Here is a 24,690-nt window from a genome sequence, read left to right as displayed (position 1 = left end):
AAACATTGCAGGGAGTTGTCTTTTGGGGATTTATTGCAGGTGGTGATCTGTGGATTCTTTCAATTTTCCTTTAACCTTCTTATTCAATAATATCAGGACAATTTTCTTGTATAATTTCTTGTAATATGATACCTAGGCATTTTTTTCATCATGAATTTCAGGTAGACTAATAATGTTTAAAGTACACCTCCTAGATATGTTTTCCAGATCAGTTATTTTTTAATGAGATATTCCATATTTTCCACTATTTTTTCATTCTTTTAATTTTGTTTTATTGTTTCTTGATATCTCATAAAATCATTAGCTCCTATTTGCCCAATTCTTATTTTTAAAGACTGAATTTCTTACATGAGTTTTTTATCTTCTTTTTTTCCATTTGCTCTATTCTACTTTTCATGACACTCTTTTCTTCATTGGATTTTTTTTTGCCTCTTTTTCCAATTGGCCAATTTTGCTTTTTTAGCTGTTATTTTCTTTTTTGTGTTTCTTTCATTTCTTCTTTCCCACTTGTCTTCAATCTACCTTATTGGGTTTTTGAATTCCTTTTTGAGTTCTTCCAGAATGTTGTTTGAAGTTTGGCATGTGGTTGCTTGGATCTCACCATCCTCTGTTGGTTCTGTGCTTTACTGTTTGTCCCCATAGAAATGTTCAAGGGTTAAATGTTTCTTTTGCTGTTTACTCGTTTTCCCAGCCTTTTTATGCTTGTGAACTGGGAAATCTGAAAATTGCTGATTCTGTTTCCTCTGCTGTTAGCTTGCAGGGATCAGCAGTGTAAACTATTTTGCTCTAGAGCTATATATCTTCACCACAGCAGGACACCTTGAAAAGGCCCATTACTATGGACTTCTGGGCTTCATTGCTAGCTAGTGCCAGAGCCTGTCACATCAAGAAGTGCATCTGACATGCTCTTTTGTTGGTATAGCCCACATTCCAGCATCCCAATGTTAGCCTATATCCAGTCTCAGAACGTAGTGCAGTAAGTGTTGGGTGTGGTGTTCAGCCAGGACAATTTTGCATCTGGTTACCCTTTATCTATAAGAATGAAAAAAATATATAATTTGGTCAAGACAAATGCTTAAGTTAATGTCTATGAAAAGGCTTATAGCTGAATACATTTAATTAAATGTTTCACATAGATATTTAGTGTCATTAGATTTCATGGAAACATAGAGAATATAGAAGTTAGATTTGACCAGTACAACCTGGAATTTCAGAGCTGGATTGTGCCATAGATTAACTATACTCAATATATGGTCTTTGAACCACTACATGTCCTCAAAGTCCTTTCAATAGGTATCTAAGATTGAAACAATTTTCAAAATGTTATTTTAACATGGTTCGCTTATTAAATACTCCTTCATTTTCCAGCAGCATATATGTATGAAGCAAATTTTTCTTCACATATTTCAACCAAAACAGGGTCACAATAAAATGAATGCAGAAGCAGTTGTCTTTCATTAAACTAAACATTAAAGAGAATTATAAAAATATGTGAAACAATGCCATACCTTATTTTTTTTTTTGGTTTGGGAATTTTATTTTTATATACAATATTACTCATGTCATTAGGTAATGTTTGTTTTTGTTATTTTAATTAAATTAATAAAATTTTTAAATTGTCAGTTTACCTTTCTAATATAACAAATATTGACTGATATAAATCACATAAATGCTAGCTCTTTGGGGACCGACATAATTTTTAAAAGGGGGAAGATATGCTTAGAGAAAAAAGTTTGAGCATCCTTGACTTAGGTCATAGAATATTCAACCAAAGTAGTTTCCACTGCATATTGGCAAAATGTAGAATGTAAAATATTTGAATAAGGAGATATCTTTTAATATATAATTTCATAGCAAGAATAAACTTTGAAATAGAGATTGTGAGTCAAAGGGAACCATTGTCTACAAAATGCCCAAGTTGAGAGGAATTTCAGAAGCAGGATATAAATTCTAAGCTAAAAGGGAATTTGGAAGGTAGAACATGGGAAATCTGATCAATACATTACTTTAGAACATGATACTTCAGAGTGTAAGGATTCCTGAGAACATAGAACATGGATAGTCCAAGTTTTAGTAACCTTAGCTTCAATTTCACCCAACCTCCTAATTTTTCATCTATAAAACCTAGAGCCCAAAATGTTCAAGGAATTCTTTCAATTAAGATTTTTTTTTTTTATCTTTGGAGATCAATTTATATGTCTCAGTTGATAAGCTATTTAATCAAATGACTAGTTTTACATATGGTGTCTCTTTCCTCAACTTATTGACCAACTGTTTGTGTGGATAAATGCAATCATTTCTTATCGAGGAAAAACCTGGGAAAGATCTTGAAGTGGGCGATGGCACTTCCCCTTGCCCCATTTCTATTTTGTTTTTTTTTTCTACTATTGTTGTAATTTTAATAATTATTTTCTAACATTTTGTGACCTCTATTTTTTCTCTCTCCCTCCAACATCTCCTCACCCCACCATATGCCAGGTCATATGAAACAGGTTGTACATGTGTTATCATGTTATATTTCTATGTTAGTCATATGGTGAAATGACACATAATGCTTTCTCATTAGAGAAAAATTCATGGAGGAAATAATTTGAAGAACAGTATGCTTCATCTTCATTCAGACTCTGGCATTTTCTTCCATGGTCATGCATAGCCTTTTTGTCATGAACCCCCTGGAATTGTTCTGGATCTTTGCATTTCTGATAATAGTTAATTCATTTACAATTGATTATTGCAATCTCTGCTTATAAATTCTTTTTGCTCTCCCCCAACTATGTTTGCATCATGTAATTCCTTCTCAAAAGACCTTATTCTCATCTATTTGTCAAATAAACCCCAGTATATTCTTATCTAAAACTTTATAACATACCCTTTAAGGGTCTTTAGTAGAATCTTATAATTTGTTCCCCCTAAGAACAAAAGAAACAAAGCACTAATAGTAGAACTTTAAACATGGTACAATGAAAAAGGCTCTTGATTTAAAGTCAGAATAAATGAATTAGAATCCCAGGTCACCTAGATAGCTTTATGAAAGTTACTTCATTCCTTCATTACAGTCATTTCCTTATTTGCAAAATGAAGGAGTTGGTTCTAAGGTCCTTTACAGGGTAAAATATAGGTTCCAATAAACCAACACTAAGGCAGAGATTTTGAGAGTGAGACCCTTGTTAAATGGTCCCTTAAATTCTAAGACTGTCCCTTGTTGTTGTTCAGTCTTGTTATGTCTGAATCTTTGTGACCCCATGTACTATAGCTTGCCAGGCTTTCCTGTCCTTTGCTACTGTCCATCGGGCATTTTTGGCAGAGGAACTGGAGTGGTTTGCTGTTTCTTTCTCCAGTTTATCACCTTTTGTCAGAACTCTCCAAGATTACCTGCCTACTTTGGATATCTGCATAACAAAGATCCCAATTTTATTGAGTTATGCAAGTCTCTGGCTATGACAAGTCAGTGATCCATAAAGAGAAGCTTGTCCTTGGACTATGGTATATCGCTACTTTTCATTATGTGACTTCAAGTTTGGCTCCATGAGTGCACATTGTGTTCACAATAGCAATGTCGTATGCCATGTTCCATGAAAATGAATGAAATAGCTTTAGCATAGTTGCAGAAATTACACAACTCATGTGCTTCTGGCTTAACATCTACAAAATCAGCTGGCCAAATTCCTTGTTTTTATCCTTCTCTTTGGCATCAGTTACACATAATTTTCATTTCACAGCTGTTAAGATTGATTCCAGTTATTTTGAAGAAATGCAACACAGTGCCTTGCAACAGAGAAAGTTCTAGAATAACAACAGATCCTGTTAGATATTCCAGTTAGTAGAGTTTTAGATGAAAGCAATTACTTATCAAAATTTTTCTGTTAGAAGAATATTTACTTGAGCCAAATCTCCATTTGGTTCAAAGTGAATATAGTTTCAAGTTTTAACTGAATTATAAATTAACTTCTCCATTGATCTCTGCTTCTATTTCATATGCTGGAAGTGCCCACCTGAGGTCCTGAAGGTTATTATTGCAGACTATTTGCAATGGTGGGTCCTATTGAGTGAGCCAAGTTTCAAGTTTTAGATCATTGATGCTTCTCATCCTAGTACAGCCTCATGCCAATCAGAGAGGTTAATCAATGGCAACTTGACTACTGGAAAAGATGCTTTTGATCATAGAAACTAACAAAGACCATTGCCTAAAGGCAGGAAAGGGATATGGTTAGAATAAGAGGATAGGGCCAGTCACTTAAATGAATTTACAGTCTTTTTGAAGTTTTTAAATCAATTTACATTTTAGCTCCCAGTTGGCAGAAATAATCAATAGGGTGATTTCTGTTGTAACATTCACTAAGTTCTCTTTTTCTTTTTTCACATTTGCCATGCTTATACGCTTGGCATCTTTTGTTTTATCATCCTTATAATCAAAAAGCATCCATGGCCCAAATAACTCTGTGTATGGAGAATTAATTACTCCTGACATGAATCAATTATTAATGATATTGAACTAGTGATTTCATCAATGTAAGAGACTCCTACTGAAAAATGTCCCCAAACTGAATGAATGGAGCTCTTCTTGCCTCTGAAACCAGCTTTATAGAATGTTCCCTTTCTATATTGCAGCTCATTCATGGCTTCACTGTATCTTGGGTTTTTAAATATATATAAATATATAATCCTATATCATGGAGTTACACTTATCACAGCCCATTCTTGGCTGATGGAATGAAAGGCAACCAACCTCAGCACTGTGTTCTATATCTTGGACACCGATTGGCTCAGTGGTTGTAGATTAATAAGAGTGTGGGAAAGGTTTATAGGAGAGTGGGAAGGGTTTATGAAGCCTTCAAATATATATAAATAGTAAAATAAATATAGCACCGCTACTTCGCAGATTTTCACCTCTTGCAGGGATCTCTGGAATGTAACTCCTGGAATAGGTGAGCAATCACTGTACACCATGATGTCTCTCAGTGAAAAATTCCTAAATGTGTTAAGTGTAAATGACAAAATGAGTGAGGAGATAAGATTTGATCTCTGTCTTTATGAAGTTTATAGTCTACTAGCATATGAAACTTTTCCCTTGCATTTTAGTTATGTGGTATTTTTCAATTATTTTAGTCATATCTGACTCTTCCTGACCCAATTTAGGGATTTCTTATCAAAGATACTGGAGTGATTTGCCATTAACTTTTGCAACTCATTTTACAGATGAGGAAACTGAGGCAAACAGGGTTAAATGACTTGCTCAGGGTCACAAAGCTGATACATGTTTGAGGTCAGATTCAAACTGAAGGAGAAGAGTCTTCCCCAATTCATACCTGCCACTCTATCCACTGAACCACCTAACTGCATATATATGGAACACATATATACTAAACATATAAATACTGAATAAAAAGGACTTGCATAGAACATGATTTATGAGCAACCTTACGTGTATAGTAAAGACGTGATTTATACTGATGGGAGGGATGATAAGAAGGATGGTAAAATTTTGTGCCCAAACAGGGCACAACTAAATCTCTCACAAATATTCTCCAAGAAATACAATAAAGTTTTATGATATAGATAAGAATGCAGAAGTTGTTTGAAAGAGGCAGCTTTCTGTAGCTCTCATATATTCTCAAAAATGCCTTTCTGTCTTTTCCCTTATCTCCCTTTAACTGTGTTTTCATCTCGACTTCTTGTTCCCTTCATCTTCCTTCACTTCTTTCATTCCCTGACATTTCCTTTTAATTTACATTATAAACAGTTAGAATAGCCAGACAATCATCACCAAATTTTAATAGGATATTCTTTCCTACAAAGCTCAGTATTTAGGAAGAGAAACAGAGAGAGTTTTTCCTAGGAAGGTACCTGAAGAGCAAGCTTTATTGTTCCTGAAAAGACATTTGGTAAATCCATAAAGATAAAAATTCTTTTAATCTCAAGCATTTTCTCCTTATATTAAGCTTTCAGGGAAATTGCATGGAAAAAAATAGATGCATAAATATGTTTGAGACTAGATAGTTCTAAAATTGGAGAGGGAGAGATCAAAGGCAGGTAGTGAATCTCCTTGAATAAATCATTGTAAGTATTGTCTGGAAAGGTTTATTTCAACAGTAAATTATGGCTTGTCCCATTTCATCTGTTTTTCAAACATTTACAATGAAAAACAGTGGGATATTTTTTGATAATGGGTTTTGTTTCCTATGGTGTGTAGTCTAATACCAATTACCTTAAAGCTTCTTTATGGACTACTGTTATTTTAAAATGCTCTATCACTAATGTTAATTATCAAGGAATATTGGCACAGTTTAGGGATCTGTGACTTCATATGTATTTATGCTCCTTCTGCTATAGACCGCAAACTTTCTATAATTGAATAACCAAATAAAACTCTTCTAAGCAAAACTTCATCATCTTACACCTAGCCTAGAGATGAGACGTGTTTTAGGAGATGAGTGAGATGGAATGATGCTTAACTTCTGAAATTTATAATCTAGATGGCACATAGATTACCATGGGAAAGAAATATTTGGTCTGTTTTGCTTGATCAGAGAAGACAAAACCAGAAATAAAGGATGGAAGCTATAAAGAGAAAGTTTTAGGCTTCATGTAAGGAAAAATGCCCTACTGATTGCTATCATACTGAAGCAAAATAGATTGTCTACCTCTAATGTAGAGGGTTATCTTCATTGGAATTTGAGGAAAGGATAGCCTCAAATGGTGTGTTGCAGCAGAAATTTATTTTTGAGGAAGGCTTGGACTGGACAGCCATTAGATTACTACACAACTCTGAAATTCATTGGGCTCTCGTTTGTTTAGTGTTTTACACTTCATTTTTTTAAATTTCTTTTTAATTAATTTTTAGATTGATAAATTTAATTTAATTAATTAATTTAGAATATTTTTCCATGGTTACATGATTCATGTTCTTTCCCTCCCCTTCTCCCACCCTCATGTTGCCCCATAGCTGATGCCCAACTCCACTGGGTTTTACATGTGTCATTGATCAAGACCTATTTCCATATTATTGATAATTGTACTAGGGTGATCATTTAGAGTCTACATCACCAATCATATCCCTATTGAACCATGTGATCAAGCAGTTGTTTTTCTTCTGTGTTTCTATTCCTACAGTTCTTCATCTGAATGTGGATAGTGTTCTTTCTTATAAGTCCCTCCAAATTGTCCTGGATCATTGCATTGCTGTTAGTAGAGTTCATTACATTCGACTGTACCACAGTGTACAATATTCTCCTGGTTCTGCTCCTTTCACTATGCATCAATTCCTGGAGGTCATTCCAGTCCACATGGAATTCCTCCAGTTCCTTATTCCATCCATCACCAACAGATACCACAATTTTTTCAGCCATTCCCCAATGGATGGATACCCCCTCATTTTCAAATTTTTTGCTACCACAAAGACCATGGCTATGAATATTTTTGTACAAGTCTTTTTTCCTTATGATGTCTTTGGGGTATAAACTCAACAGTTATATGGCTGGATCAAAGGGCAGAGAGTCTTTTAAAGCCCTTTGGGCAAGTGTTTTGCACTTTAAAGACCATTTCAGAACATAGTGCTGATTCTGATATGTATTCATTCTTGGGACATAAAGAAAATAGAATAAGAATTTAAATAAATAGTAAAGAATGAACATGACATTTAGCTTATATCCCAATTAAAATTCATTATTATCCCTGAGTAGTGAAATTCAAAGATCATCATTCTCTATTCAACCTTTATTGTAATATTCAGCCTTTATTGTAATAAGTATTAGTGTAATTGAAATGATATTTATTCTCTTTAATTTTCTCTTAAAATAATGAATTTGTGAATAGAGAGGTATTTGTCTAAAGTATCATGAGCCTTGTCCCAAGGCTCATCAATGTACAGTTAAGATTAAAAATTTTAGTTTCTCTGCTAAAAATATTATATTTTATGAGGTTTGTTAAAGATTAAGAAATAAAGAAAATACAAATATAGAAAGCACGTGGCTAGGAGGGCTGAAAGGCCCACTCAATTTCACTCACTACATCCTGGGAGACATGTGTCCCTAGAAGTGAAAGCTGAGAGAGCAAGCCTTCAGTAGGCTTTACAGCCAGTTTAAATAGAAATTTTGATCTCCCATATATATATATATATATACATATATATATATATATACATATATATATATATAATCATACCTTCCCTTCATATTTTTCCATCATGTGTGGTATTATACACCTCTCTATATTCCTGGTTACCAGGGGAGGCAGAGACTAATGGATTTCATGAGATTGAGAATTCTGAATTGCATTAGGCTAAACTAATAATTTGTCTGCAGTGTCCAGCATCAATGTGGTGAGGCCCCAGGAATAGGGGGTCACTACACTTCCAAGGAAGGGAAAAAACTACCAAACTCAGACAGTAGGCCAAAAATTTCAGGCTAATCAGTAATGGAGGAAAAGCTCATGAGTAGCTCAATGAATTTCCAGTCAAAAATAAAATAGAACAATTAAAAATAATATATTTCTTGAATGTAATTTTTAAGTAGGGTCAACTGTGAAATTATTTTAATCTCATTTCTCATTTCTTTCAGGCCACAGATCCAGATGCTGGCATAAATGGTCAGGTACATTATAGTCTTAGAAATTTCAACAATCTTTTTTGGATCACTTCCAATGGGACTATTTACACAAGAGTCAAGCTCAACCGGGAAGTAAGAGACTACTATGAGCTCGTTGTTGTGGCAACAGATGGAGCTGTGCATCCTCGGTATTCTACTTTAACCCTGGCCATAAGGGTCTTGGATATTGATGACAATAGCCCTGTTTTCACCAATTCTACCTACACAGTTGTTGTTGAAGAAAATCTCCCAGTGGGAACCACCTTCCTTCAAATAGAGGTATGTGAAAGGAATTTCACTTTTTCGCAACTAAAATTCAATAAAGTTAGACTGAGGCACATTTTCTATGAGCAAGATAATTGCTTATTAATAGAGCACCAAACCTATTAATAAAGAGGGCAATGATTTAACTCAATTTGTGCCAAAGACCCCCCCCCCAAAAAAAAAGAAGAAATAACTATTTTTATAAGGTGAAAACAAACATTGCAGTGTAGGTGACATCAATGGGTTAAAGAAAACATGATTGGATACTTACCTGAGATGTGAGGAACCATAAGATTGTTTGGAAGTTAGAAATAAGGGGTTAACAATGCCACTATCCTTTCTTCCTGTGACTAAGAAGTGTTCATTTTTTGAGCCCACCTGCTGTGTTAAAATATAGGAAGTTAGACTTCTTTGGATACCAAACAATAAATCCTTGAAGGATATCGTGGGGTTACACAGATACTAGACTCAACTTATTGATATCCACCTACATTCCTGAAAAACCAAAAAAATTCCTTGAGGCAATAAAGGAATACTGATTAGCAGGAGATCTGGATTGCTGAACCTAACTTATAATAAGCTAGTAGAATTTCTATATTAAATGCATAGAAAAAGACAAAGAGACATGACTTGGGCAGTTCCAGGACAAAAATAATTAATTGCATAAAGGATCAATAGAAAATAATAAGATTCAATTTAATCTTCTCAACTTTCTTAGGCCCACATCAGTATGCCTCTAGCTAATTTCATTATAAGTCATTTTTCCTGTTGAAATTTGTCAAAAGAAACCATATGGTTCAAAAGGAACCTTGGAGTTTGACTATATCAATCAATAAGCAATTAATTACCTACTATGTGTCATGTACTGTGCAATTTAAGTACAAAGAATGAAACAATTCCCAATAGTAAGGAGCTTACTTACATTATAAGACACAGTTATATATGCGTATGTGTACAAATAGATACATGCATAGATATTAGAATAACTTATTTATTCTAATTTAACCCTCTTTGAAACAATTGTTCTCTGATATATTGAACTGGAATTTCTGCGATGAGAACTTAGAATTATTTTCTCCTTTCCTGTCCCTCCCTCTGATTTTGTAGCTACTTTCAGTGTCAGTACCACCTCCTACAATATACTTTTTCTAATCTCTCTAGTTCTCTACTTAGTTTATATTTATTTTGAATATATATTATTCTGACTTAACTATGTGTATGGCCTTTCCTTCACCCTTCACAATAATATAAAGTCCTTCAAGGCAGGTCATAGTTCCTTTTTGTCTTTATATCCCCAATCTGTGGCATATATAGGCATCTAATGAAGGTGTTTAGAATTTAATTGAACAAATTATGGTTTAAAGGAAATTATACATTTTCAAAAAAAGAAAATAAAACTGGATGGTTGTATACTTCACAGTATTTCCACTAGAATATTTTGGAGGGTTACTTGTAGGGAAGTTTTGTTAATTTTATTGTTAACAACAGATTTCTTAGTAATATACCAATTCTCCACTTCTTGGATACTGGGACTATTTTGTGATTGTGGTAAATCCTTTGGGGTTCTTGACATCTAGCATGGTGCCCGGCACATATTAAGTAAGTAATTTATAAATGCTTATTAAATGAATGAATGGATGAAAGATTGTGAAGAAACTTCAAAAAGTCAGAAGCACCCATGTCACTATAGCCTTACTTGAGTTGACCCTGCATCTGCTTCATCAGTTTTAAGAACTCTTTAAATCTAAACTCTTTTTTAATTGTTTCATTACAGGCAACTGATGTTGACCTTGGTGCCATTGTTTCCTACCGAATTCGAAGCCCAGAAGTGAAACATTTATTTGCCCTGCATCCTTTCACAGGAGAATTGTCTCTGTTGGAGAGTTTGGATTATGAGTCATTTCCAGAGAATGAAGCCTACATCACTTTTCTTGTGGAGGCTTTTGATATTGGGGGAACCATGCCCCCAGGCATTGCCACTGTCACAGTGATAGTAAAGGTAAGCAAGAGATAGCATACATGCAGAAAAATGACCTGGACAGACATACCCAAGGACGAAAGTGTTTGGGAAGGTTACTGCATCTAAAAAACCATTCATTAGTGTTGCTTTTCCCCACCAATACATAATCCTGTTCTCTGTTAATTTTTGTACATCTGATGCTACTTTATTTTAGAAGTATTTGTACTATGATTTCTTTTCATTCATTTTTTAAGGATAAAATCAGGCTAAATGGAGCATTTTTTTAAAAGCCACATAAATTTTAAAAGAGAAACAGCATAGTAATGAGAGTATTTTTTTTAATGTTAGGAAGACCTCAGTTCATGTACCTTCTCTGTTACTTAGTGATGTCTGATTCTGAAGAGAATACTTAACTTCTAACCCTTTGCAACTTTCTAAGAATATAAGTTTTTAGAGTAGTTACTAATCTGCTTTTGAAGAAAGCATTTCCTCTCCTATAAGTCCCCATGCAAATGTAATTACAGGTATGGGGAGAAGGATTTCACATAGATGGATAAAGAGAGAGAGAGAGAGACAGATAGATAGATAGACAGATCAATAGATACATCCATCTACCTCCATATGCATCTTTCTATATGCATGTGTATGTATAGAAATAGATGTTCGTTAATTTCAGTCAATTCTAACTTCATTAACATATGTGTTCATACATGTGCTTGTATATCTATATATATATAGTCATATGTACATATTTAAATAGGTGTGTGTAGAGGCCTCTTCCACACTTAATTCAATAAATATTTTCAAGTATCTATCATATGCCTGATACAATGCTCAGCTGTGGGGATACATAGAAGAAAAAGAGAGAGTCCTTGCTCTCAAGGAGCTTATAATTTAAAGGGGAATGTAGCTGGAGCCATGGTGGGGCAACCAAGGAATATGGTGTTCCAATGAAATCAAAAGTAAACAAAATTGTTGATGAAAAATGGAGTTACTGGGAATTATTTAAGCCTTCTATAAAGGAAGGCTTTCAGAAAACTTAAATGTTTTCCCCTCCAATCTTCTCATCAGAAGAGAGAGACAAGTGAAGATGAGTTGAGGTATTAAGCATCATACCTGAAATGATGTGCCTGGTGAGGAGTTTTCAGATGATGAGCTTTATATGGAGTCAGTGAGTTTATATTCTGAAGTATAAGCCAAGTAGAGTTTCTGATGAAAAATGGACACTTAATATTGCCTTATTTTTTTTTAAGGAAAAGAAAATTTAATTTTATTAATTTCCTTTGTTTCTTCCTTATTGCATTTCTCTTCTTGCCTTCTCTTCTCTAGAAAACATTTCTCAGATGCAAATAATGTAGCTTATTATATACAGACAAAGCAATAGAAAACTAGAGACTGCAAACTTCAAATAATAAAACATAGGAGACTCCAAAGATAATCAATGGAATTATACTATGAAATAGTCAAGGCCACAAGAGAAAGTAGAGATTGGATTGTAGTAAGGCAATTTCATTCTGGAAAATACCAAATTTTTTAAAAAGTAGATCACTCCTTAAAAGGATAGTGAATCTTATATTGCAAATTACAAAATTTATTCTCCAACTGCAAACGATTTGAATGCATTTCAGCTAGCAGTATGTTTCATTTGAAACTGGTGCTCACCATTGGAATTCATCTGTACCCATGACACTCAAACTCCTCTCAAAAGTTCCTGGACTTAAGTATATTACCATGACTCAGCCTTTTGGGATCTTTAATCTGTCCTCTTGGCTATCAAAACAACAACAACAACAACAACAACAACAACAACAACAACAACAACAACAACAACAACAACAACAACAACAACAACCAAAAAAACAACTTCCAGCAATTTTCACTGCCAAAATGAGATTATGTATATAGAAATAGTAATTATATTCCTTCTGCCTATAACTATATGATTTCAATCTTAGTCTTTCAAAAATGCCTCTAAATTAAGTAACTAATCTATGCTTAGATCAAATGCTAATCAGACATTTCATCAAACCATAATATTTGTAATTTACTGCCCAAACTATATATTTTAATCTGCCTTTATGCAATAGTTCATATATATATTATATAAAATATAATATATAATTTTTGATAGGATTGATCTTTGGTTTTAACATGTGGCAAAATCCTGGCATGAAAAATTTTTCCACCAATTATCCTCCAATATATAGTACCTAGTCTTAAAAATAAGACAAGGTTTAGTGAGTTGCACAGTTACCTCAGAATTAAAGGCCAGAACTAGGACTTGAACACTCTTGACTCTAATGCTTCCCCACTATTTATCAGATATTGCTGCATTTCTTTCAAAATTTAAGTTCTCAGAGTTTATTTCTTATGTTTTCCTACATGCTCTGTTATGCCTAAGCAGTTTAGCAGAGAGACAAAAGACCTCTGAACTTCACCTTAGAAAACCTGCCTTCAAATTATAGATGAGATCCTAACTCTGGTCACCACTGGCAAACTACACAATATCCCTGGGGCATGGTTTCCCCATCTCATATTAAAAGAGGATAATGATACTTGTGCCAAATAGATCTTTCAAGATTGGTATCTATCTATCTATATCTATCTATATCTCTCTCTTTATATATATATATATATATATATATATATATATATATATATATAATCTTCAGTCTGTCACCAAGCCTTTATTAAGGGCCTTTTATGTGTTAAACCCTCTTCTCAATGATGGGGAGAGAAAGTAAGGTGAATAAAGAACTTGCTCTCAGGAAGCTCATGGTCTAATGGAGAAGACAATGCACAAACTACTTTGTACACAGAATTTTTATGCCATATATGTAGAAACTAATCTCAGAGGGAAGGCATTAAGATTTAAGGAAAATCGAGAAAAGCTTATTAAAGAAAGTAAGACTATAGTTGAAACTTGAAGAAAGCCAGGAGGCACAGATAAGGAGAGAGAGCTTTCTGGACTTGGGGATAACAAGAAAAACAAAACAAAACAAAAACAAAAACTCCTGCAGTCTGGAGGTAGCCTGTCATGTAGGAAAAACAGCAAGGAGGCCAATGTTTCATAGAGTAATGGATGCCATGAAATCAATTTTTGGCACAATTAATCATAAGTTACATTTCTATACTTTAAGTTTGGTAAATCTTGTTAGATACCCTTGGTATGGTCATATTCATTTTATCTAGGAGGAAACTGAGACTCGGGGATGAAGTCACTTGCCATAGTCATGGAGTTAGTGTAAGAAATAGGATTTGAAAAAGGAAAGTCCTTATATACTACAAAATATTTATAATATTCCATTGTGTGGTGACCAAGGAAATTAAATAGATGCCCACTGATCAAGGATTGGTTAAGCAAATTGAGCTACTTTAATATAATGGAATGTGACTGCTGTTAAGAAACAATGACTATGAGCATAGAAAGCCTTACATGAATGGTTACATAGTAAAAGTAAGCCAAATTAAGAAAAAAATGAGAGTCTACAACAATGCAAATGGGAAAAAAAACACCCACAACAATCTTAAAGGATCCAAAATTCAATGTTGCAAAATTATGAAGAACAGATCTATCCCCAAAACAAGACATGAAGAACATATGTTTTGCCCTTCTGCTGGAAGGGAAAGGAAGAGACAATTATTAAGCACTTACTATGTGCCAAGAACTGTGTTGAGTTTTATAGATATCCCTCTTTTGATCCACAACAATCCCTGGGACAAGATGCTGTTATTATTCCCATGTTGGAGTTGAAGAAACCTTGACAGACAGAGATTAAATGACTTGCCCATGATCACATCTAGTCACTGTGAAATCATATTTGAATTCTGGCGTTTTGACTATTGGCTCACTGATCTAACCATTGCAATCTAGATACCTATTATGGAGGTAGGAGTTTATGACTATATATCACTTCATTTTTTTTAGGTTTTTCAGTGTATTGATTTGTTTTGCTGATTTATTTCTCTCTTTCTATTTTGGAAAAAAAAGTCTTTGATTTACATGGTGTTTTTTTGAGAGTGAGGGTATGAGGGCAGAAATAGAGGGAATAAAAAATGAAACATATCGATAAAATTTAATTTAATTTAAAGTGGAAAGTGAATCTGGGTCTCTTCATGTTATTAAAGCCAATTTTCTTTCTAAAATGGTGTGCTCCTTCCAACATAACAGAAGAGATCTTTCATGTAACAGCATAATTTAAAGAGCTTTGAGGTATTAATTATTATATTTTCTATATGAAAAGATATAAAATAATTGGTAAAAACATAAATCTTATTATCAAAGGAAAAATTATAAGTAAGAAAATATTACAATTAATCCTTAAGTCTTGTCATCACTGTGAAAAAAAGGCATCCTCCCAATGAGGTTATATCTATGAAGGTATGAGAAGAGAACAGACAATATTTCTCCAAGCATATTTTTCAAGCAATCATATATCAATACTATACCTGAAAAATATGGAGAATGAATAATTCCTTTATGCTCATTATTCATTTTTTAAAATATTTAAAAATGAATAAGTAGAGAAGAATCAAATCAGCTCTTCCAAGTAGGTTTTTCTCAAACTTATATCAAAACCAAAATTTGAAAGATTTAACAATAGGTATAACTTTTATGGACTTCTGATTATTAATATTAAGTAAGGCACAAAAGAAGGAGGCATGTGCACCAATATTCTCCTTGATGTGGTGACCCAGGGTAGATACCAAATGGAAAAAAAAAATTCACCTCCTATTTCCTGTGCACTGCAAAAGCCACACAATGGTAGACCTTCCTAAAGAAATTCATAATTATTCAAAAAATACTTGACCTAAGTAGGAACAAGTCAAGTGAACAAAGCATGCTTATTGTCTAAATACTTATGTGGAGCTGCATGGGCAATTTATAAAGGACATATACCTTGGACAGATGCTGAACTGATCAATGGTCTGGGAAAAGAAGTAAATGGGAGGCAATAGGTTGGCTGTATTGCTTTAAGAAATTGTGCAATTTTTTTAGTCATCAAGTTTCTTCCAAAAACAAAGGCACATCTTTTTAATGATATTTTTGGTGGCACTGCTAAGTAGCCAACATATTTTTTTATTTTTTGTTCATGGAGATGGGATAAACAATAACTCTTTCAGAGTTTACTTTTTCATTATCTAATTTGATTTATTCAATTAAATTTAACATACTTTAATTAAGCAGCTACTGTATGCTTGACACTAGGGAGATGGGAAAGAATAACATGTTTTTCTTGTTCATCTATTCTGGTCATTTACCCATGATGTTCATGATCTCATTTGGGATTTTATTTGGCAAAATATTGTAGTAGTTTATCATTTCCTTTTCCTTTTTTAAGTTGAGGCAAATAGGGTTAAGTGACTTTCCCAGGATCACACAGCTAGTAATTTTCTGAGTCCAGATTCAAACTCACAAAAGTGACTTTCTGGTTCCAGGACCAGACCTCTATTTACTATCAATGAATTGGTTGGGAGAATATGTAGAGAAAATAAATAATATAACTTTCCCTTGACTTAAAAAAGCTCACATTATATGAGGGAAACAACCTATATTTATTATATAGAGATCCAAAATAAAGAGGAGAATCAGGGATCAAGGTCACAAGAAAGGGAAATAAGTAAGAGATACGAGTTGGTGCTTTAGATCCACCTTTGAAGGAAGCAAACTGTCTTAAGAGACAGGTAAGTTGAGTGAATTCCACTAATGGACAGAACTTTCAAATGCTGGAGATAGAGGATAAAGGTTCAAGCATAAAAATAGCAAAGAAATAAATTTTTCAATACTAGATAGCATATGGAGGATGATTTATAATAAAGGTAAGTCAGGGTTGGACTTGGAATGACCAATAGAAGAGTTATTTGATCAAAGAAGGGAGTCCCATATGCTATAGAGTAAGGGCTGCTTAGATTCGATATCCTCTATCAGTTCTCAAATTACAGAAACATATCCTTACCAGATTCCAAATAACCTTTCTGGGAATTTGGGGAAAAGGCAGCCAGCCAGGGACTGATTCCCATGGCAACAAAGGTCCGCATTCTGGGCAACTACAAAAAAAAAATGTCTAATTGCATGAGAAACATCAGTTTATGAGATCTAACTCCTGCCTGGGTGATTCTCTCATGCGTATGTCCTATCAACTTCTCTGTTTTGAAGAAATATATATTTGAAATTCTATTAAATGTAGCTATCTATGGCTCCAGCAGATGCAAGTTTGCTCACATCATTCCATTTCTGTATCTGGTGTACCTTAGAATGGCATCAACCAGGAATCTTCCCACTACAATTTTGTGTTCATTCATTTTAATCATGTCCAACTGTGCCTCCTTGTGGGATTTTCTTGGCAGAGACACCAGAGTAGTTTGCCATTTCCTTCTCCAAATCATTTTACAAATGAGGAACTGAGGCAAACAGTGTTAAGTACCTTGCCCAGGGTCACACATCTAGTAAGTCTGTGAGGCCCCATTCAAATTCACAAAGGTAAGTCCTCCTGACTCCAGGACCAACACTCTAACCACTTCACTTACTTGCTCATTAGTATCTATAGGGAAATAAAGAATAAAACTTTCACTGATATCAAGAAACTCAAATTATGTAAGAGAAACAGTTTGTATGCATAGTAGAGATCCAAAATGAGTTACAGGATCAGTTGCTTGATTGTTGGGTTCTCTTTCCATTTTGGCACACTGACTCTGTGAAGCAGGAAAATTGTTGATATCCTTAAAGTTCATCTCTGGACATATCGCTCCCTCTGCAAATTTCTATTACTCTGTATTACACTGATAAAACATCAATTTCTCCATTTGGAATTTACAAGTCTTTAGAAAGTAATGTAATACCAGCTTTTCAAGCTGATTCTAATGTTTTTCTTTTAACTCATGAAGGATATCATCCCAGAAAAACTGTAATCGTTCCTCTTTAACATGCATACATTTTATTTCCAATCTCTATGCCTTTACTAGTGTCCCATATCTGATGTAAGCTCCTAAAAACTTCCTGAATATAATATCCATCACTTACAAAATGAGGAAATTTTATAAGATTCCCTCTAAGATCCTTTTCTACTTTAGAATTCCTAGTGAATAGTAGGCACTTAATAGATTTTTATTTAATTTAAGTGAATTGAACATAATACAAGTACTCATTTCTAGATATACTCAAACATTATTTTATTTTTTTCACCCAGTTAGATTCATGATATCCAGTTTTCTTGTGGAGCAGAAGATGGCTAGATTTAATTCCAAACAGTCCCAATTGCTTGTTATAGGGAATGTTCTTAGGTCTAGGATCATCTTGAGCAAATGAGTGTCTTGATGTTGCGTCTTCAACAATATCCTGCTGACATCACCTAGGAATGCCTAGGAGGAAAAACCTTTAAAGAATATCTCAGATGAGCCTTGGAACTGGTGAAAAATATTGCTTAGCCCAACTTGTATTTATGTCCAATGATTTTTTTTCTTTAGGTGGAAGGCAAATAAATAATATCTACTGAATCTGTCTATTCCCCAAGTATTGTATTTTCTAAGTGTAATTTGTGATTTGTGGTACTTACCTGACTTGTCTAGACCCTTACTAACAATTTGGAATGATTCATACTGATTTAATTGGGTACAGATGTATTTATATGTTGAAATTAAGAATAAACCCTTTCTTCTAATTTCCAAACCACTTTCTCTTCCATTATATCTGATTGTTTCCCTGTATTTCTTGAAATTAATACAGAAATGATATAGTCATGCCAGTCATTTGGTATGGACATGCCAACATGGCTTAATTTAAAATGTTTACCACTAAATGGTAATTATTAAAAATTATGTTACTTGACCTGCATAATGGTAGTGATCATGACAAAAGACACTTGTATAACACTTACTATGTGCCTGGTCCTACTCTAAGTGAATTAAATTTTTGTTTTTGTTTTTTTAATTTTATTTAGTCCTCACAATAGCCATGAATATAATGTGCTATTATTATTATCCGATTTTACAGATAAGGAAAATAAGGCAAATAGGAGTTGAGAGAGTTGCCCAAGATCATACAGATAGTAAGTGTTGAAAAATGGATTTCTATCCAGGTTTTCCTGACTCCAGGGACAACACTATCCAATGTAGCACCTAACTACTTAAATGAAAATATTTACATAAAGCTCTGGGCTAAATTTGTTCAAATCATTAAGTTGGTGGAGGAAAAGAATATTGATTTTGGTTAAATTAGGTTAAAATTTGTATTTTTCCTAAGGCTTTAAATTGCGTAATAGATATTGCTTCTCCAATTTTTCAAGCAAAGAACATTTTTAAATAGTTGTCAGAGTTACAAATAAAATCAGAAAATAGTCTCTCAATCAAGGCGCTTACATTCTAATGGGACAGATGACTAGTACATGAAACTGTACATATAAGATATAAACAAAGCATAGGGAAAGTGACCTTAGAAGGAGAGTTGACTCAGTGAATAGAGAACCAGGCCTAGACACAGGAGATCCTTGGGTCAAATTTGATCTCAGACCCTTCCTCTCTCTGTGGCCTTGGACAAATCACTTTATTCAAATTGCCTAATCCTTCCCATTCTTTTGCCTTGGAACCAATACTCAGAATAGATTTTACAACAGATGATATGGCTTTTCAAAAGGAAATAAAAGTTCTTGTAGTAGTGCAGGGGTTAGGAGGAGAGGTGGTGGCCAGGAAATGCTTCCTGTAGAAGCTAGTCTTTGAGCTCAGTCTTGAAAGAAGCCAGAGCATGGAGGGAGAACATTTCTAGGCATGGGGAGTAGCCAGGGCAGAGGCAGAACATACAAGATGGATGATATAATGGAAGATAAAGTGGTTTGGAAATTAGAAGAAAAGGTTTATTCTTAATTTCAGCATATAAACATTCATGTGTGAGGAAACAGCAAGTAGACCAACAAGCTAAACTATGGAGCATATACAGAAGAGCTAGGAATGAGAAGAGAAGAAAAAGAAATACTTCAGCCATACTGAGTCTTTGGACTCATTCCATTTAATGGTTATTTAAAAAAAAAGTCTCAGAGAATGGGGTAGTTTAGCTTTAATGTCTGAAATCTATGGAAGGGTCAGCTGGGGGAGAAGCATGCTTTTGGACATATATTATATTCATTTATTATATGTGAATATGTAGAGAATATATATCCTAAAGCATATGCAATGAATTGAAGAAACCCATGACAAAAATATAATTGTTTGTTGGAAAGCTGGAAAATCCCATTGGTGAAATATGATTGAAATTTTAATGGCAAGTTTCAAATTGGAATTGCATTCCAAGAGGTGTTAATGAAGTCCAGGAAGAATAGTCCAATAAATCATCATTGCTTTGCCTCTACAATGGTATTTCCAGTTATTTGGACTCAGTCTCTACAGTGACAGATCAAGGAATACACTGTAGGTCTGAAAGTGCACTGCAGTTTGACAGTATTTCTATGACATCTGTGTGTTAGTGTCTCATTGTAGATGAATGCAAAGGACTATGGGAGAAAGAGAGTCAGCATCAGAGTCTAGGAGACTTTGTTTCAAGTTCTACCTGTGAACCCAAACATATCATATAGGTTCTCAGTTCTCCCGGGCAAATCTCTAAAGTTTTTATTTGTAGAGTATTGGCTGATGTTTATTGGTAGAGTGAGTTTTTGTAGGTAGAATTAATTATATAATAAATGAAATCAAAGATCAGGGTAAAAACATGCCTTCTGATGATACAATAAAGTTCAAAGCTATTCAATGCAATAAAACACAATGAAACAAACACAACACTATATGTGTAGTATAGGAGGGTGGGATTTCTCTCCAGAGGAATGCAGAATTTGTCCATTGGTCTCTGGAACATCCAGAATGTTTACTAAAACAAAGATAAGTCAGAAGGCCCATGGAATCCTGGGGAAACTGTAGATTTGCACAGCATCATGTGTTTGTGCTACGCTTCCTTTACATACCTCATCTTGTCTTCAGGAGAAGGCATGAGGACAAACTGTCTCTCTTTGTGAAGGCTTCAATAACAGCTCTGTATACATGAAAAAATTGCTCCAATTACATTCTGGAGATGGAATAATCAGTAAAGGAAATTCCCTGTGGAAGGTGTTCTGCATAAATAGACTTTTGTATGCCAGGAAAAGGTATATCATGTGCCTATAAATCTTGAAATTAAGGAGAGGAAGAATTTATAGACAATGAGAGGAGAGCAGACTTCCTTCTTTATAGCTCTGTTTCTGCTACTCAAAATACCACCTATTTTGATGAAAAAAAAAATGCTGTCACATATATAAAGATACATTATCCTTTAAAGTATACTGTAAAATAGTTCTCAGAGTAGGGAACTTCCCCAGGTTTGGAGTCAGAGAACCTGCATTCCAATCCCAGCTCTATTATCCACTGCATCATTTTGTAACATGTCATCTTGCCTCCTGAAGCTCATTTATCAGTGATTAAAAAGAGAGAAGAGATAGGGGCAATTGGGTGGCTTAGTGGATTGAGAGCCAGGCAGAGAGATAGGAAGACCTAGTTCAAATCTGGCCTCAGACACTTCTGGCTGTGTTACCCTGGATAAGTCACTTAACCCCTGTTGCCTAGCCCTTATCATTCTTAAGTCTAGGAACCGATACACAATATTGATTCTAAGATAGAAAGTAAGGGTTTTAAAAAAAGAGTGAAGGGTCTAGACTAGATTTTCTCCAAAGCTTCTTCTGGCTTTAAATATATTTTCTACCTGGTTTAACCAGTTCAGAGACGCAGTGAAGGAAACATCAAAGGCATTCCTAGGCCCAAAACAACGCAACCACCAGGACTGGTTCGACGAGAACAACACTGCTATTGAAGACCTAGTGAGCAAGAAGAACAAAGCCCTTATGGAGTGGCAAAATAACCAAAACTCTGCTCCTAAAAAGGACAGATTCAAGTCTCTCCAAGCCATGGTGCAGCGTGAGATCAGGAAGATGCAAGACCAAAGGTGGGAAAAAAAGCAGAAGAAATCCAGCGGTTTGCTGATATGAAAAACTACAAACAATTTTTCAGTGCCCTCAAGACTGTCTATGGGCCATCAAAACCCACTACCAATCCCTTGCTATCCTCTGATAGTGACACTCTCATAAAAGATAAAAAAGGCATCAGCAACAGATGGAAAGAACACTTCAGTCAGCTTCTCAACTGACCCTCTTCAGTCGACCAAAGCACCCTTGACCAGATCCCCCAAAACCACTCCATTGAACCACTTGATGTCCCTCCTTCAATAGAGGAAGTCCAAAAATCCATTAAACAAATGAATGCAGGCAAGGCACCTGGTAAAGACAGGATCCCAACTGAGGTGTACAAGGCCTTAAATGGAAAGGCGCTCCAGGCATTCCACATAGTACTGACCAGCATATGGGAAGAGGAAGACATGCCCACAGAACTCAGAGATGCCTCCATCGTATCCCTATACAAGAACAAAGGCTCACGAGAAGCCTGTGACAACTACAGAGGCATCTCACTACTCTCCACTGCCGGAAAGATCCTCGCCCGTGTTATACTCAACAGACTCCTGTCATCTGTTTCAGAGCAGAACCTTCCTGAATCACTATGTGGCTTCCGACCAGATCGCAGCACCATCAACATGGTCTTCACGGTGAGGCAAATGCAGGAAAAATGCCTTGAACAGAACCTGAGTCTCTACATTGTCTTCATAGACCTGACAAAGGCGTTCGACACAGTGAACAGGGATGCATTGTGGGTGATCCTCAGCAAGCTCGGTTGCCCAGCAAAATTTATCAAACTGATCCAGCTCTTTCATGTCGACATGACAGGGGAAGTCCTATCTGGTGGAGAGACTTCCAATCGCTTCAACATCTCCAATGGCGTGAAACAAGTCTGTGTCCTCACTCTGGTACTATTCAACCTATTTTTCACCCAAGTATTACGACATGCTGTAATGGATCTAGACCTGAGCGTCTACATCAAATACCGACTGGATGGCTCACTATTTGACCTTCGCCGCCTGACTGCAAAAACAAAGACAACAGAGAGACTCATCCTGGAAGCTCTCTTTGCAGATGACTGTGCTCTCATGGCCCACCAAGAAAATCATCTCCAAACCATTGTGGACAGGTTCTCCACCGCAACAAAACTGTTTGGCCTGACTATCAGCCTCAGCAAAACAGAGGTGCTGTTCCAACCTGCACCAGGGAGGCCAACGAACCAGCCGTGCATTACAATCGATGGCACGCAGCTTTCTAATGTCAACACCTTCAAGTACCTGGGCAGCACCATCGCCAACGATGGGTCCCTAGACCACGAGATTAATGCCAGGATCCAAAAGGCCAGCCAGGCACTCGGGCGGCTGCACTGCAAAGTCCTCCAACACAGAGGTGTAAGCACTGCGACGAGGCTCAAAGTGTACAACGCAGTGGTCCTTAGCTCGCTCCTGTAAGCTTGTGAGACATGGACACTGTACCGGAAGCACATGAAACAGCTGGAGCAATTCCACCAATGCTCCCTCCGGTCAATCATGAGGATCTGATGGCAGGACCGAATCACCAATCAGGAAGTCCTCGACAGAGCCAACTCCACCAGCATCGAAGTCCTGGTCCTCAAAACCCAGCTATGATGGTCTGGACAGGTCATCTGCATGGACCCACAGTGAATACCAAGACAGGTATTCTATCGTGAACTGTCAGCTGGACTCAGGAAACGAGGCCGACCAAAGAAAAGATTCAAGGATCAGGTAAAGTCAAACTTGAAGTGGGCTAGCATTACACCAAAGCAACTAGAACTTGCTGCCTCTGACAGAAGCAGCTGGCGAACCCACATTAACCATGCCGCCACCGCCTTTGAAGATGAGTGACATCAACGTCTTTCCGCTGCTCGTGAACGCCGACACCAGGCCACAACTGCACCTCCCGTAACAACTGGCGTCCCAGGCCCCATGTGCCACAAACTGTGCGCCTCAGCCTTTGGACTCCAAAGTCACATGAGGGTACACCGTAGATGAAACTGCACAAATACAATAGTCATTCTTGATCACCGAGAGACTACTATATATCTACCTGGTTTATCTACATAATTTTAGCTGGTACAATAACATTAACTCAGAACTGGGATGTTGGAGATCTGGATTCCTGTTTTGGTCCAGCCAGAAAGTGACCTTGGATAACTCATATGATCTTCTTCATTCAGGTTAGGCCATTTCCAAATGTTCCGTAGGCCCTGCAGCTGTGTGGGTACATGATCCTAATTATTAGCTATTGAGTTTTCCAGAAAAACAAAGCTTTCTTCTCCAGAATGGTGCTTTACAAAATAATAATAATAATAAATTTACATATCTAAAATATGGAAATTAGGATCAGAAATAATTCACAGGACCTGGAATGGATCATAGAAACCAGCCAGCCCAACTCACTCATTTTAACAACTTGTGAAACACAGGATCATGTAAATGAATTTATTTGTCCCAAATCATTTAAGGATAGTCAATGAATTTGAATGCAGGTCTTCTGACTCCAGAGCCAATATTTCCATTATGTCTCTGTTCTCCTGACTCCCTTTAATTCAATTATATTTAATACATATAAATATTTAGTAATCCAATTATTTCTAAATCATTGTGCTTGGAACTGGGGATTCAATGACAAAACAGAATTTTAAAAAATAATGCCTGGCATGAAGCAAGTTATAGATTATTCCCTCAGAGAAGAAAATAAATGGTAATTGGAAAGGAAGAGATGGATATGGTTAGTAGTTGAATAGGGCCTCTTGGAAAAGGTAGTGATTGCATTCAGCTTAGAAGGAAGGTAAGAACTTTAAGGGATGGAGATTTGGCAAGTATTTAATCTATGCTGAAAGACAAGAATATGGGATTTCATGAAGGTAGAGGATAGAATGTCAGTTTAGCAAATAGCCAGCAGGCCA

General features: G+C 35.6%; 1 protein-coding gene across 2 annotated transcripts in view; it reads left to right on the top strand.

Annotated features, from left to right (window-relative positions):
• The window catches only part of PCDH15 (protocadherin related 15), a 1,570,906-nt gene that overhangs the window by 1,337,802 nt on the left and 208,414 nt on the right, over nt 1-24,690 (top strand). For both annotated transcript variants that reach the window (XM_056795634.1, XM_056795629.1), the window contains 2 exons: nt 8,556-8,861; nt 10,621-10,845. In XM_056795634.1, the coding sequence (XP_056651612.1) occupies nt 8,556-8,861; nt 10,621-10,845 (531 nt within the window). The remainder of the gene's footprint in view (nt 1-8,555; nt 8,862-10,620; nt 10,846-24,690) is intronic.

Source organism: Monodelphis domestica, chromosome 1 (genome assembly GCF_027887165.1).
Source record: "Monodelphis domestica isolate mMonDom1 chromosome 1, mMonDom1.pri, whole genome shotgun sequence".
In the NCBI taxonomy this organism is placed as follows: Eukaryota; Metazoa; Chordata; class Mammalia; order Didelphimorphia; family Didelphidae; genus Monodelphis; species Monodelphis domestica.
This window is presented reverse-complemented; position numbering and strand designations above follow the sequence as displayed.